Source organism: Lissotriton vulgaris, chromosome 7, assembly GCF_964263255.1.
Source record: "Lissotriton vulgaris chromosome 7, aLisVul1.2, whole genome shotgun sequence".
NCBI lineage: Eukaryota > Metazoa > Chordata > Amphibia > Caudata > Salamandridae > Lissotriton > Lissotriton vulgaris.
The window spans coordinates 176,619,319-176,632,194 of NC_141695.1; the positions used below are offsets into that span (position 1 = coordinate 176,619,319).

At 47.9% G+C, this 12,876-nt stretch overlaps 1 protein-coding gene across 3 annotated transcripts in view; it reads left to right on the forward strand.

Moving 5' to 3' along the window:
- The window catches only part of LOC147701129 (sialic acid-binding Ig-like lectin 7), a 251,785-nt gene that overhangs the window by 174,112 nt on the left and 64,797 nt on the right, over positions 1-12,876 (forward strand). For all 3 annotated transcript variants that reach the window (XM_086929896.1, XM_086929897.1, XM_086929898.1), the window contains exon 5: positions 2,335-2,382. In XM_086929896.1, the coding sequence (XP_086786022.1) occupies positions 2,335-2,382 (48 nt within the window). The remainder of the gene's footprint in view (positions 1-2,334; positions 2,383-12,876) is intronic.

Genomic DNA, 12,876 nt, shown 5'->3' on the forward strand with positions numbered 1-12,876 from the left:
AAAATCAGAGCATTTAATCAACCTGAAACAATGCATGCATCTTATGAGAATAAGGTGAGTACACCATAGTTTCCGGAAGCCTTCCATCACACACATCTCTTGCACACCCCTATGTTGTTAAGAAAGGACACATCTTTCAGCCGGCGTTAGTGCTGTGTTTATTCCTTTTTGCCTGTGTACTGTTCATAATTCAAGATAGTATTTTGCATATTGTGATTATGTTCTGATTGTTATTGGAAAGTTTTTACTAGTTTATATGATATAATTGCTGATATCTTTTATCCTTCTTCTCTTGTCTTCCTTTTCTTTCTCTCTTCTTTCTTTCACCCTTTCTCTAGTTTTTAAAATTCAAAACCAAAAATGCTAATTTTACTATGGCACTCTTAGATTTTATTTAGTTTTTAATATTGGTTCATATTCCATGTTATCCTTTGGATTCTACTTCATGCTATTTACTACAATTTTGTACCAATATTTTCTTGATCTATTTTAATAAAGCTTTCTAAACTCAAAAAAGAATGGATACATCATGAGGTTGCACCTTTTCGGAAACATGTGTGTCTCAGAGGGTCAGAGCCTGCATATCATTTGTTAATCAGCCTCCTGGTGATAAATAAATGTAAAGAAGCTGAAAATGTATAGGTAGACTGCTGTTAGTAAATGGTTACATTGCCATCTTCCCAGACACATTTATGTTAGAGCGTCCCATTATGTGGTTGTGATGACCCTCTTACCACGTACAATCAGTTCATGACAAATGAAAACACGTCATCTATGTGTACAGAGCCTAAGGTTGTGCCCTTATTCAGTCAATCAGTGTGTTTGTATTGAGCCAATGTGATTCATCATGGCAGCATTAAATTGGTTCCCACAAAAAGGGTCACACTCCAAGTAAATGCTTAGTGGCGGGTCATTAATACACAGTGAACTAAATGGATTAAACAACCATTTGTCGAGAGATTTTTCGAATATCCTGTCCTGAATTCTACTTTGCTGACATAAATCCAGATTTTTGCTTATTAAAGAATTATCTCTTGAGAAAGTAGCAGATAATCTATAGCAAGCAAAGTAAAATGCTGCTTAAATAATAGCAAGCAAGATGAACCCACATGTAAAAGCATATACCATCCAACCAATTTTCATTGCTTTCAGATGCAAGTGACTTTTACAAAGAGGTAGAGTAAGCCACATAATATATTAAAACATTGACATAGATGTAAAACCAGAAATACAGTACTTAGATGGCCTCATTTGAGGTGGGTAGCTGACCGTCACAGAGTAAGGCTCAAGCGTAGACATTAAACAAGCATTTGCAATGCAACGGGTCACTCATTTACTAAAGTTTGAGCTATTGGCATTGTAAATGACAGTGCCTTGTAATTATGTTTTCGTTTTTTGAATTTTTTATTCTCATTCACCTCAGACCTCAGTTGACAAAGAGTAGGATGTCTATTACCGTTACTCAATTTTAAGGAGATGTAGGCATCAAGAGTGGAACTGTGAGACAACGTCCGCCTACCGGTAGACGACAATCCCACAGAGTGTCATTATCCCCCTTTCTGAACAAAGGGGATGGTCTCACTCTCTTCTGGTAAACTGTAACCGAGGACTGTTTATGTTGGCCAGCTGGATGTGGAAACTGCGGGAAAGGCCCAACACAGTCAGAGAGCATTCTTAGAGGCTTAATCATAGGATCCAAACGATTATTGTTAAAAAAATAAGAAATAACCCAAAGGCCAATTTAATTAACAATCCCATACTGCTTTTTTCCTACTACTCTGTAATCTGTCCAAATCAGTCTTAGAGGTGTTATCCAAGCATGACAGCCATTCTATGTGTTTGGGGGGTATGGCATCTACTCATTTCTTACAAATTTCTCTACTAGCCAGCAGTATTCCGTAGAAAAAGGAAACCCCTAGCAGGACCTGTTACTTATGTTTTCGTTCTTGAAACATAAATAAAACGCATTGTCATTTACAATGCCAATAGATTACACTTGCGTAAATGTGAGACCTATTGTATTGCAAATGCTTGTTTTGAGGCAGCATTGACGGTAACCACTATGTTTAAGGGCCAACTAGATCAGACAACTCTTGAAATTTGTATTTGTTCTCTGCTACTCCTCTGAATAAAATAGGATTTGAAGAGTGGGTGTCATGGGCCTCTATTTGTATGTAGAGCAGGCTTAGTGGTGTCTTTGTAAACAAATGCATCTTTGTTCGGCATAATGGGTGATATCCTTCCCAGCTTCTGTGTTGATTTCACGTTCATCTCAAGTGGTATCATGTATGTCTCTGTTCTCATCACATGCCTAACTTCTTTTTTATTTTGCAGACTCCATCGACAGTACAGAAAACAATACCAAGGCCCCGTTGGTCCAGGGTATAGTATTAAAGGTTATATTTAATAAGGCATGGGTATAATGTGTTCTAGTATATATATTTTACTAATCAACTGCTTTTGCGGGACACATGCCCAGATTGATTGATAGGCTTTATTTCGGTATACAAATACCATAAAAGCAGTACAAAAATACAATTTATAAAAAATGTCATATACAATCTAATTATACACAGTTGATAAAAGCAGGTACAATAATTGATTAGACAAGATAAAACAAAGATTAAATTGACACAGAAAGCCTTCTATTGCGAATCAACCAAGCCCATTTCAAGAATTTTGACACAGCACATACAATCACAGGGGATGTGTCAGTCATTAAAATGCGCATTGCCACTATACACTGACGAATGCCCAGCAGTCTACAGAGTGGTTTAAGCCAACGGATTCGCGGGACACGATAGTCCGGACATTCAAAGAAGATGTGGACAACTGACTCTACACGAGTGGGACAGGATGCACAAAAAGGTGAAAGTTGGTGAGGCTCCTTCCAGCAGGCGACTACCTCCCCTACTGGTAAGGTCCCCACAAGAAACTTGAAATACAGAGTGCGGTCAAACGGGATGGTGATAATGTCTAGATAGGGTTCGTATGCCACCACATCCTTGATTCTCACAAAAGCTACTGTTGTGTTGCAATGGCGTAAGTCTAGATGTAATTTCGCAGAGACCCAGTTCCAATACAGCTTTTTATTGCTAGCCTTGGGTGGGGCAGATTTTGTGGACCAAGCGTCAGGTAACCCTATCTCCATTAGTAGTCTTTTAACGTCCCTCAACCATTTGATCCTAGACCACCCTGCCATATCCATAACCTCAGACAGAGCCTCCGCGTAGGAGACCAATTCAGGCACCCGCCACAACCTTGCCCTGGGCGAAGTTGCGCTTGATCCCCAATAGGTCTGCAGCCTAAGTCCAATAGCACTGGCACAGTTGGAGTGCTTCGTGGCAAGGCCATCAGGTCTTTCAGGAACTTGTTCTCTGATTTGACTATTGGATCCAGGTTGCAGGTACCCCACAACTATGCCCCATATAAAGCGGCACTGACCCCTCTCGCTTTTTATGTATCCACTACTGGGGCAATGGGTTTGCAAGATGAGGAGCGTTGTTTCTTGAGTAGTGCTCCTCCTACCCTTTTATGGCCCAGTAGCATTTTATAGATATGAGGATTCCAGGAAAGGGAGTCGTTAAGGCGGATACCCAAATAGTCAAATTCGGAAACTCTCTCTAATGGCTCTGAGTTCAAGGTCGGAAGTCTGCCGAGTTTCCTAGGGGGGTTCATGACCAGAAATGTAGTTTTTTCTGTGTTGATTACTAGGCCTCTCGATAGACAAAACTCCTGGAAGCTATTTAAAAGGCTCTGCAGACCCATAGGGGACTTTCGTTGCTCCGCTTTTGTTTATCATAATTAACTGCCTGAAGTCTGCACCGCTTGGCGCTTTGCCTATCTCTCATTTTTAGACCGCGTTTGCCATTGTGTATACATTTTGCAGTATTTGTGCTGGCGCACTGTGGTTTCGCTGCTCCGCTTTTGTTTATCTTAATTAACTGCCTGAAGTCTGCACCGCTTGGCGCTTTGCTTATCTTTCATTTTTAGACCGCGTTTGTCATTGTGTATACATTTTTGCAGTATCTGTGCATTCCGCCCCAAGCGCTCCGCTCCGCTGAGCCCTCCGCTGCCATTTTGTGTGTTGTTGTCCTCCTTCGTGGCCCGCCCCGCCTCCCAGCTGAGACGCCCTCCCACTGCCTAGATACAGCGCTCCGTGTCCTGAACGCGCTGTGACTCGCTTCGCTCTCCAGCCGAGTGGTCGCTCCCCTGCCTCCCTGGCACACTGTGGTATCGTTGCTCCGCTTTTGTTTATCATAATTAACTGCCTGAAGTCTGCACCGCTTGGCGCTTTGCCTATCTCTCATTTTTAGACCGCGTTTGCCATTGTGTATACATTTTGCAGTATTTGTGCTGGCGCACTGTGGTTTCGCTGCTCCGCTTTTGTTTATCTTAATTAACTGCCTGAAGTCTGCACCGCTTGGCGCTTTGCTTATCTTTCATTTTTAAACCGCGTTTGTCATTGTGTATACATTTTTGCAGTATCTGTGCATTCCGCCCCAAGCGCTCCGCTCCGCTGAGCCCTCCGCTGCCATTTTGTGTGTTGTTGTCCTCCTTCGTGGCCCGCCCCGTCTCCCAGCTGAGACGCCCTCGCCCCTCCCCCTCCACCATCCATATATGCCCACTGCATTAACGCGCAGCGTTCACGCGCAGCGACCGCGCCCCATTCGCGCCGAAGGTGCGCCAAAGGTAAGCCCGTCTACGCCCGTCCGCGCCTGGACTGCGCCCAGCGCCAGTCCCCCTGCCCCTCGCGCCATCCAGCCCTCCCGCATTACCTACGATGCCGCCTCCCTCCTAGCCCTTAACCCCGGTCGCACCCCCAACTGGGTCCAAGCCGCTCCTGGACGCACCCATGGACCTTTCTCATGCTACTCCTGCAAATTCAGCGGCACCGACAACATCTCAGCTACGACCACACATCAGACTCCCGACCCCAACCTCTTACAATGCATCCTTCTCAACACCTGATCGGTCCACAGGCACGCCATTGACCTATGGAAGCTACTAGACACCATCTCTCCAGACGTCGCCTTCCTAACTGAAACATGGATGAACGCCTCCTCCACCCCAGACATCACCATTGCCATCCCTGAAGACTGTAAGATCACTCGCAAAGACCGTACCAGCCACACAGGAGGAGGAATCGCCATCGTCCATAAGAAATCAATCCGCATCTCAACCAGCTCGGACGCCAACCTCGCCAACTCCGAACACCTTCACTTCCAGATCCACATCGACCCCAAAACCACACTCCGAGGCACTCTCCTCTACAGACCACCAGGACCCCGCGCAAAATTCAGTGAAGACATCACGGACTTCATCACTCCACACACGCTCCCCTCCAAAGATTACATCCTCCTGGGAGACCTCAACTTTCACCTTGAAAAGATCAACGACCGCAACACCACCACCCTCCTGGACAACCTCGCCAACCTCGGACTTCAACAACTAGTCACTTCCCCCACCCACATCGCAGGTCACACACTCGACCCCATCTTCACATCCAGCAATCATGTCTCCTTCAGCCACACCACGGACCTCCTCTGGACTGACCACAGCTGCGTTCACTTCACCTATAACAAACCAAAACCCAGCATCCACCTCCATCCTACCCTGCAAAGAAACTGGAACAAAATCACCACGGACCAAATCTCTGCATCGCTCCTTCGAAACTCCCCAGCCCCCTCTTCTAACGCCAACGAAGCCGCCGCCAACCTCACCCTATGGTTATCTAACACCGCCGACACCTTAGCACCACTGAAAAAACGGCAAAGCAAACCTAGCAGCAAGAAGGCCTCTTGGTTCAACGATGATCTCAAGAAGTCCAAGAAACTCTGCCGCTCCCTTGAAAAGGCCTGTAAAAAAGACCCAACCACTAAAACCAAAGACGCCTTCAAAAACGCCACCCGCACTCACCACCAACTGATCCGAAAAGCCAAGAAAACAGCACTCAAGGATCGACTTGACAACAACGCCCACAACAGCAAGGAACTTTTCAACATCGTCAAGGAATTTTCCAATCCCTCGGCCAACTCCAACGACATCACCCCCTCTCAAACCCTCTGCGACTCCCTAGCATCATTTTTCCACAACAAGATTGCAGATATCCACAACAGCTTTGACAACCAACCCGGAAACCAACCCACCCTACCATTTGCTGATCATCTTCCCCCCGTGAACACCATCAACGACTGGAACCCAATCTCCACTGAGGACACCATCCGCCTGATGAATTCCATCCACTCAGGATCCCCCACAGACCCATGCCCTCACCACATCTTCAACAAAGCAGTCTCCGTCATAGCACCGCACCTCAGAGACGTCATCAACTGCTCCTTCACCTCCGCCACCTTCCCGGAAGACTGGAAACACGCTGAACTCACCGCCCTTCTGAAAAAACCAACAGCGGACCCCACCAAACTCAAAAATTACCGCCCCATCTCGCTTCTCCCATTCCCGGCCAAAGTCATCGAGAAAGCTGTCAACAACCAGCTCGCCGCCTTCCTCGAAGCCAACAAATCCCTCGACCCCTCACAATCTGGCTTCCGAGCAAAACACAGCACTGAGACCGCCCTCATCGCAGCAACAGACGACATTCGAACTCTACTGGACAATGGAGACACAGTCGCCCTCATCCTCCTCGACCTCTCCGCAGCCTTTGACACAGTCTGCCACAGCACCCTTATACAACGCCTCTATAACATCGGAATCCAAGGAAAAGCACTCGAATGGATCACCTCGTTCCTCACTGGAAGAACCCAGAGAGTCCGCCTTCCTCCATTCAAGTCCGAGGCCTCTGAAGTCATCTGCGGCGTACCACAAGGATCATCACTCAGTCCCACCCTCTTCAACGTATACATGAGCCCCCTCGCGGCCATCGCACGCCAACACAACCTCAACATCATCTCTTACGCGGACGACACTCAACTGATCCTTTCCCTCACCAATGACCCCAGCACCGCCAAAACTAACCTACACGAAGGAATGAAAGAAGTTGCCGAATGGATGAAACAAAGCCGTCTGAAACTGAACTCAGACAAAACAGAAGTCCTCATCTTAGGTACATCCCCCTCTGCATGGGACGACTCCTGGTGGCCGGAAGCCCTCGGAAAAGCACCCATCCCGACAGACCACGCACGGAATCTAGGCATCATCCTGGATTCTTCACTCTCAATGAACAGACAAGTCAGCGCCGTATCCTCATCCTGCTTCAACATTCTTCGCATGCTCAGGAAAACATTTCGCTGGATCCCCTCCGATACAAGGAAAACAGTCACCCACGCTCTGGTCACGAGCCGACTGGACTACGGAAACACCCTCTACGCGGGTACTACCGCAAAACTCCAGAAGAAACTCCAACGAATCCAAAACGCTTCAGCCAGGCTCATATTAGACATCCCACGCAACGAACACATCTCTGGTCACCTTAAAGACCTCCACTGGCTTCCCGTCAATAAGAGGATCACTTTCCGACTGCTAACCCACGCACACAAATCACTCTACGACATCGGACCAGACTGCCTCAACTCACGACTGTCCTTCTACATCCCCTCCCGCCAACTACGTTCTTCCAGCCAAGCCCTCGCCACTGTACCTCGCATCAACAAGACCACCATGGGAGGCAGATCCTTTTCATACCTGGCTGCTAAAACATGGAACTCACTCCCCGCTTACCTTCGCCTTACCCATAACCACCTAGCGTTCAGAAAGCAACTTAAAACGTGGATATTCGACCAGTAATCCTCCTCCCCTTCCTAAGCGCCTTGAAACCCTCTGGGTATGTAGTGCGCTATACAAATCCTATGACTTGACTTGACTTGACATCCGCAAAAAGCAGTGTAGGGATCCGTTTGCCCGCCAAGGAGGGAGCATCCGAGGGAGTACCAAGCAGATGTTCAACCACTCCGTTTACATAAAGCGAAAACAGAGTGGGCGCTAGGACACATCCTTTTCGGACTTCCCTTCCTACAGGAATTCTTTCTGTTTTTTCACCCTTCGTGCCCCAACGCACCTGTGCAAAGTTGCCATTGTTAAGTTTTAACAGTAGGGAGAGAATGTAAGAGGGCAACCCTAAGTCTAACAGGACCTTCCATAGTTTCTCCCTGGGAACCAGGTCGAAGGCGGTTTTTAAATCTATAAAAGCCAGGTATAGACTGCCCCCTCCCAACACCACCACCTTCCAGTGGAGAAGAGTTAATCTGAAGGCCTGCTCGATGGTCCCGGTACCAGAACGAAACCCAGCTTGGAGGTCCGACAGAATGTTATTGTCGTCCATCCATTCGAGCATCCTTCGCAATATCACCTTCCCCGGCCAGTTTTTTGGTGGAGTCAATTAGACTTATTGGCCTGTAGTTGGCAGGGTTGTCCCGACACCCCTTCTTGAATATCGGGACAACCTCTGCCCCCTTCCAGGATTCAGGAATGGGCGCGCCCTCATTAATGGCATTTAACAGTGAGGATACCAGAGACCCCCACTCCTTGGGGCATGCCCGTATTATATCACCAGGTAACCCATCGGGCCCGGCTGCTTTCAGCGGAACCAGGGTTTTAATCACCTTTCTAGCGGTAAAAGGAACAATCTCTAATCCCGTTATGGGAATTCCTGTGGGGGGTGCGTTATTGGTAGGTGGTTCGCTTACAACATAGAGGGATGAGAAGTGGTTGAACCAGCTCTGGGGGGGATATTGCACGTCATTAGTGTGCTGTCTGGCCTGTCCCTAGCTCTTATAAGGGTCAAGAAACCTCTAGCATCCCTGTCCAGACTTGCTTTCCTCAGATCCTCCCAGAAGCAGTCCTCCCATTCCCTCTTTGCTGCAATCACAGTCAGTGAGTAGTTTTTCCTTGCCAGACGTATGTCGGCCAAGGTCTTGCCCTTCACGGCGCGAATCAAAGAACTTTTCATCTCCCTGCATTTTTTTGTATACCAGGCATAGGGATTCTGCCTAGGTTTGGGCTTTCCAGCACGAGAAGCCATGTTAGGAAGATAAAAGAATTCACTCAGAGCCTTAGTGGTAGCGCAAAAGAGTGATGCTACTTCCTCTGGATATTGCGGGGATTCCGCTAACCTGGACTGGGTAGAGGTCAAGAGTGTTGAAATGGATAGGACTTTCTCTTTGTCCATGACAATATTACCCCATTTTAAATGCCTACCACAATTAGAAGGGTAAAGCTCCTGGTGAGCTAGCGCTAAGGAGGACGCATCTACTCCCGAATACTCCGTCCAGAAGGGGCGAAGAGCAAGGGAGAGCAGATTATGGTTGCTCTCTACTGAAGGGAGTACCTCCATGTCCAGCAAGTGGTCCCAGGAGTTAACATCAAGAAGGATATAGTCTATTCGAGACGTATGATCCACCCTATTGTAGGTATGCGCTCCAGAAGGATCCAGAGACGTCCTACCATTCACTGTCCTAAGATCGAATTCCAAGGTTAGGGAATAGATTTGGACTGCTACTTGGGACCACCTTCTGATAGGAGGTAAGGTCAGGGCTGGTATACCTCTCCTATTAGACGGCTGTAATGCCAGAAACCGGTCCCCGGAAGCTTGTTTCCTTTCCAGTAAAAGAATTGGCTTGGTAGTTTGGTCTGCCCTGTTCCCATGATGCACTGGGCCAGGGACAGACGAATTTGCATGTAGCCAAGTTTTGAGCTGAGATGGTGCAGTGAGCTAAAAAACAGTGATGGATCAAGCCCTGATCTGTTGACTGGGTACGAGTGTTCTGCTTAATTCAGATACTCTGTCCATCACCACCCCCTTTTCTGAATCGTTTTGTCCACCATAAGCGTGGAAGGGTATGCTCAGACATGAGTCCCTTGCTCACTGCACCATCAGGATTCAAGCAAGCCGGGCCGAAGACGGCTGTAATGCCAGAAACCGGTCCCCGGAAGCTTGTTTCCTTTTCAGTAAAAGAATTGGCTTGGTAGTTTGGTCTGCCCTGTTCCCATGATGCACTGGGCCAGGGACAGACTAATTTGCATGTAGCCAGGTTCTGAGCTGGGATGGTGCAGTGAGCTAAAAAACGGTAATTGATCATGCCCTGATCTGTTGACTGGGTACGAGTGTTCTGCTTAATTCAGATACTCTGTCCATCACCACCCCCTTTTCTGAATCGTTTTGTCCACCATAAGCGTGGAAGGGTATGCTCAGACAAGAGTCCCTTGCTCACTGCACCATCAGGATTCAAGCAAGCCGGGCCGAAGACGGCTGTAATGCCAGAAACCGGTCCCCGGAAGCTTGTTTCCTTTCCAGTAAAAGAATTGGCTTGGTAGTTTGATCTGCCCTGTTCCCATGATGCACTGGGCCAGGGACAGACTAATTTGCATGTAGCCAGATTCGGAGCTGGGATGGTGCAGTGAGCTAAAAAACGGTGATGGATCAAGCCCTGATCTGTTGACTGGGTACGAGTGTTCTGCTTAATTCAGATACTCTGTCCATCACCACCCCCTTTTCTGAATCGTTTGGTCCACCATAAGCGTGGAAGGGTATGCTCAGACATGAGTCCCTTGCTCACTGCACCATCAGGATTCAAGCAAGCCGGGCCGAAGACGCTGTATTGCCAGAAAACGGTCCCCGGAAGCTTGTTTCCTTTCCAGTAAAAGAATTGGCTTGGTAGTATGGTCTGCCCTGTTCCCATGATGCACTGGGCCAGAGACAGACTAATTTGCATGTAGCCAGATTCGGAGCTGGGATGGTGCAGTGAGCTAAAAAACGTTGATGGATCAAGCCCTGATCTGTTGACTGGGTACGAGTGTTCTGCTTAATTCAGATACTCTGTCCATCACCACCCCCTTTTCTGAATCGTTTTGTCCACCATAAGCGTGGAAGGGTATGCTCAGACATGAGTCCCTTGCTCACTGCACCATCAGGATTCAAGCAAGCCGGGCCGAAGACGGCTGTAATGCCAGAAACCGGTCCCCGGAAGCTTGTTTCCTTTCCAGTAAAAGAATTGACTTGGTAGTTTGGTCTGCCCTGTTCCCATGATGCACTGGGCCAGGGACAGACTAATTTGCATGTAGCCAGGTTCTGAGCTGGGATGGTGCAGTGAGCTAAAAAACAGGGATGGATCAAACCCTGATCTGTTGACTGGGTACGAGTGTTCTGCTTAATTCAGATACTCTGTCCATCACCACCCCCTTTTCTGAATCTATTATCATCCTCAACAGTCCCTAGGGAATCCTCCAGCCCAAGAGGCTCGAACGTACAGTTAAAGTCGCCTGAGACTAGAACATGGGAACTATCGGGGCCCCCTCTTAACCGGAACTCAAACTCAGAAACAATGGGTGACAGTAGACCTCCCTTTGATCCCCTAACATAGATGTTAAACATGTCTAGGGCTGGCCCTTTCTTGGGTCCTGTGAGCGATATACTCAAAAGGTCAAGTGAGTCAGTCACGCGCTGGGTGACCTGACAACCAAGCGAAATAGCGACCCATATAAGAAGACCTCCAGAGGGGCGCCCTTTCCCAGAAGGGGAAGGGACTGCTGGCAGGAAGAAGGATGAGTATCCTACCTTGTGGCACGGTTCCGTACTCCAAGTTTCTTGGAAGATACAGATGGAGAAACCCTCCACTAAGATGTTCCATTCCGGAACAGCCAACTTCCTCGCAATCCCGGCAACATTCCAGCTAAGGATCTTTATAACAGGATCAGCCATAATTGGCTCGGTGTAGGGGACAAGATTAGTATCCTGCCCTCCCTCAGGGAGTGAGCAGGAGGCTCTGCTTCCCACCTCAGACCCACTACCAGGACTGTCACCCTGAGGCTGGGGACCACTCTCAGTGGTGATGGAAATCCAACTGTTGATGGTAGTGTCCAAGGAGCAGGCATCCAACCGTGGGCTCATACCCAAGGGTAAGAGAACTGTCCCAGGGAGAATGTCGTTTTAATAGCCTGCGGTTCTTCCATAAGTCCCCGGCCATGGGGTTTGCTGATAAGGCACAGAGAAGGGGTCAAATCCGGGAATGGCAAGATTGTGATAACAACTTACTTCTGGGGCGATACCAAAATGAATGCCAACTGATCTCGGGTAGAAAAAGGTCAAATCGACTACTCCAATACCAGCACTGCTAGTGCCTACGTTCTGGCTAGAAATTATCTGAGCAACCCTGAGATCCTTGAAGTTGACAACCACACAGTCCCCCTCAAAGCGCTTATAACTACTACCTACCCAACCTACCCTTTTGACGCCAAGAATCAGCCCATTGACTTCCCTGGACAGTGGTCTATTAATCCTTAACCAGTGCATGGTTTTATTTTTTAGCATCTGGAAGGATACTTGCTGCCCAACCAACAATGGTGGTACGTTGGTAAGGATGGCGACAAAGGGATGGCAGTCTGGGGGTAGATCCATAGGAGGTATTCCACGGGGCACTTTGGGACGAACTAGGGGGGAGAGGGACGGGGCAAATCAGTGTAGTTTGGGCTAAGGCGTTGCAATTATTGGATCCAGGGTTCCTAGGTTTGGATCTATTAATAGTACCCGTGGCCTCGGGAGCTAAGCGCTTCTTGGGTTGGGATGTGTTTGCCCGTGAATGGTCTGGAGGGTGGGGATTGATCTTATGGATTTGACCTGAAGAACAAGGCCCCCCTTTGGCAGTAACAACAGCAGGAGGAAGGGACTCTGGAGCAGGTACCGCACTAGCCAACCCACTTATGTTAGAAGAATCTTGTGGGGTGATAGATGTCATCGTGGCCACATGGACCCCCCCTTTATTACTGAGCCCGGTCCTAAAGTGTGTTTTAATTAAGGATTTAGTTGAGAAAAAGTTGTCTAAGGTAGCTTGTTCAAAACTGTCCAAACGGTCCGCTAGCCTTTTGACACGTTCTGCAATAGGGGTCAGTAGAGATTTCATCAGTTTCTCTATCTGCGTGAGTAAG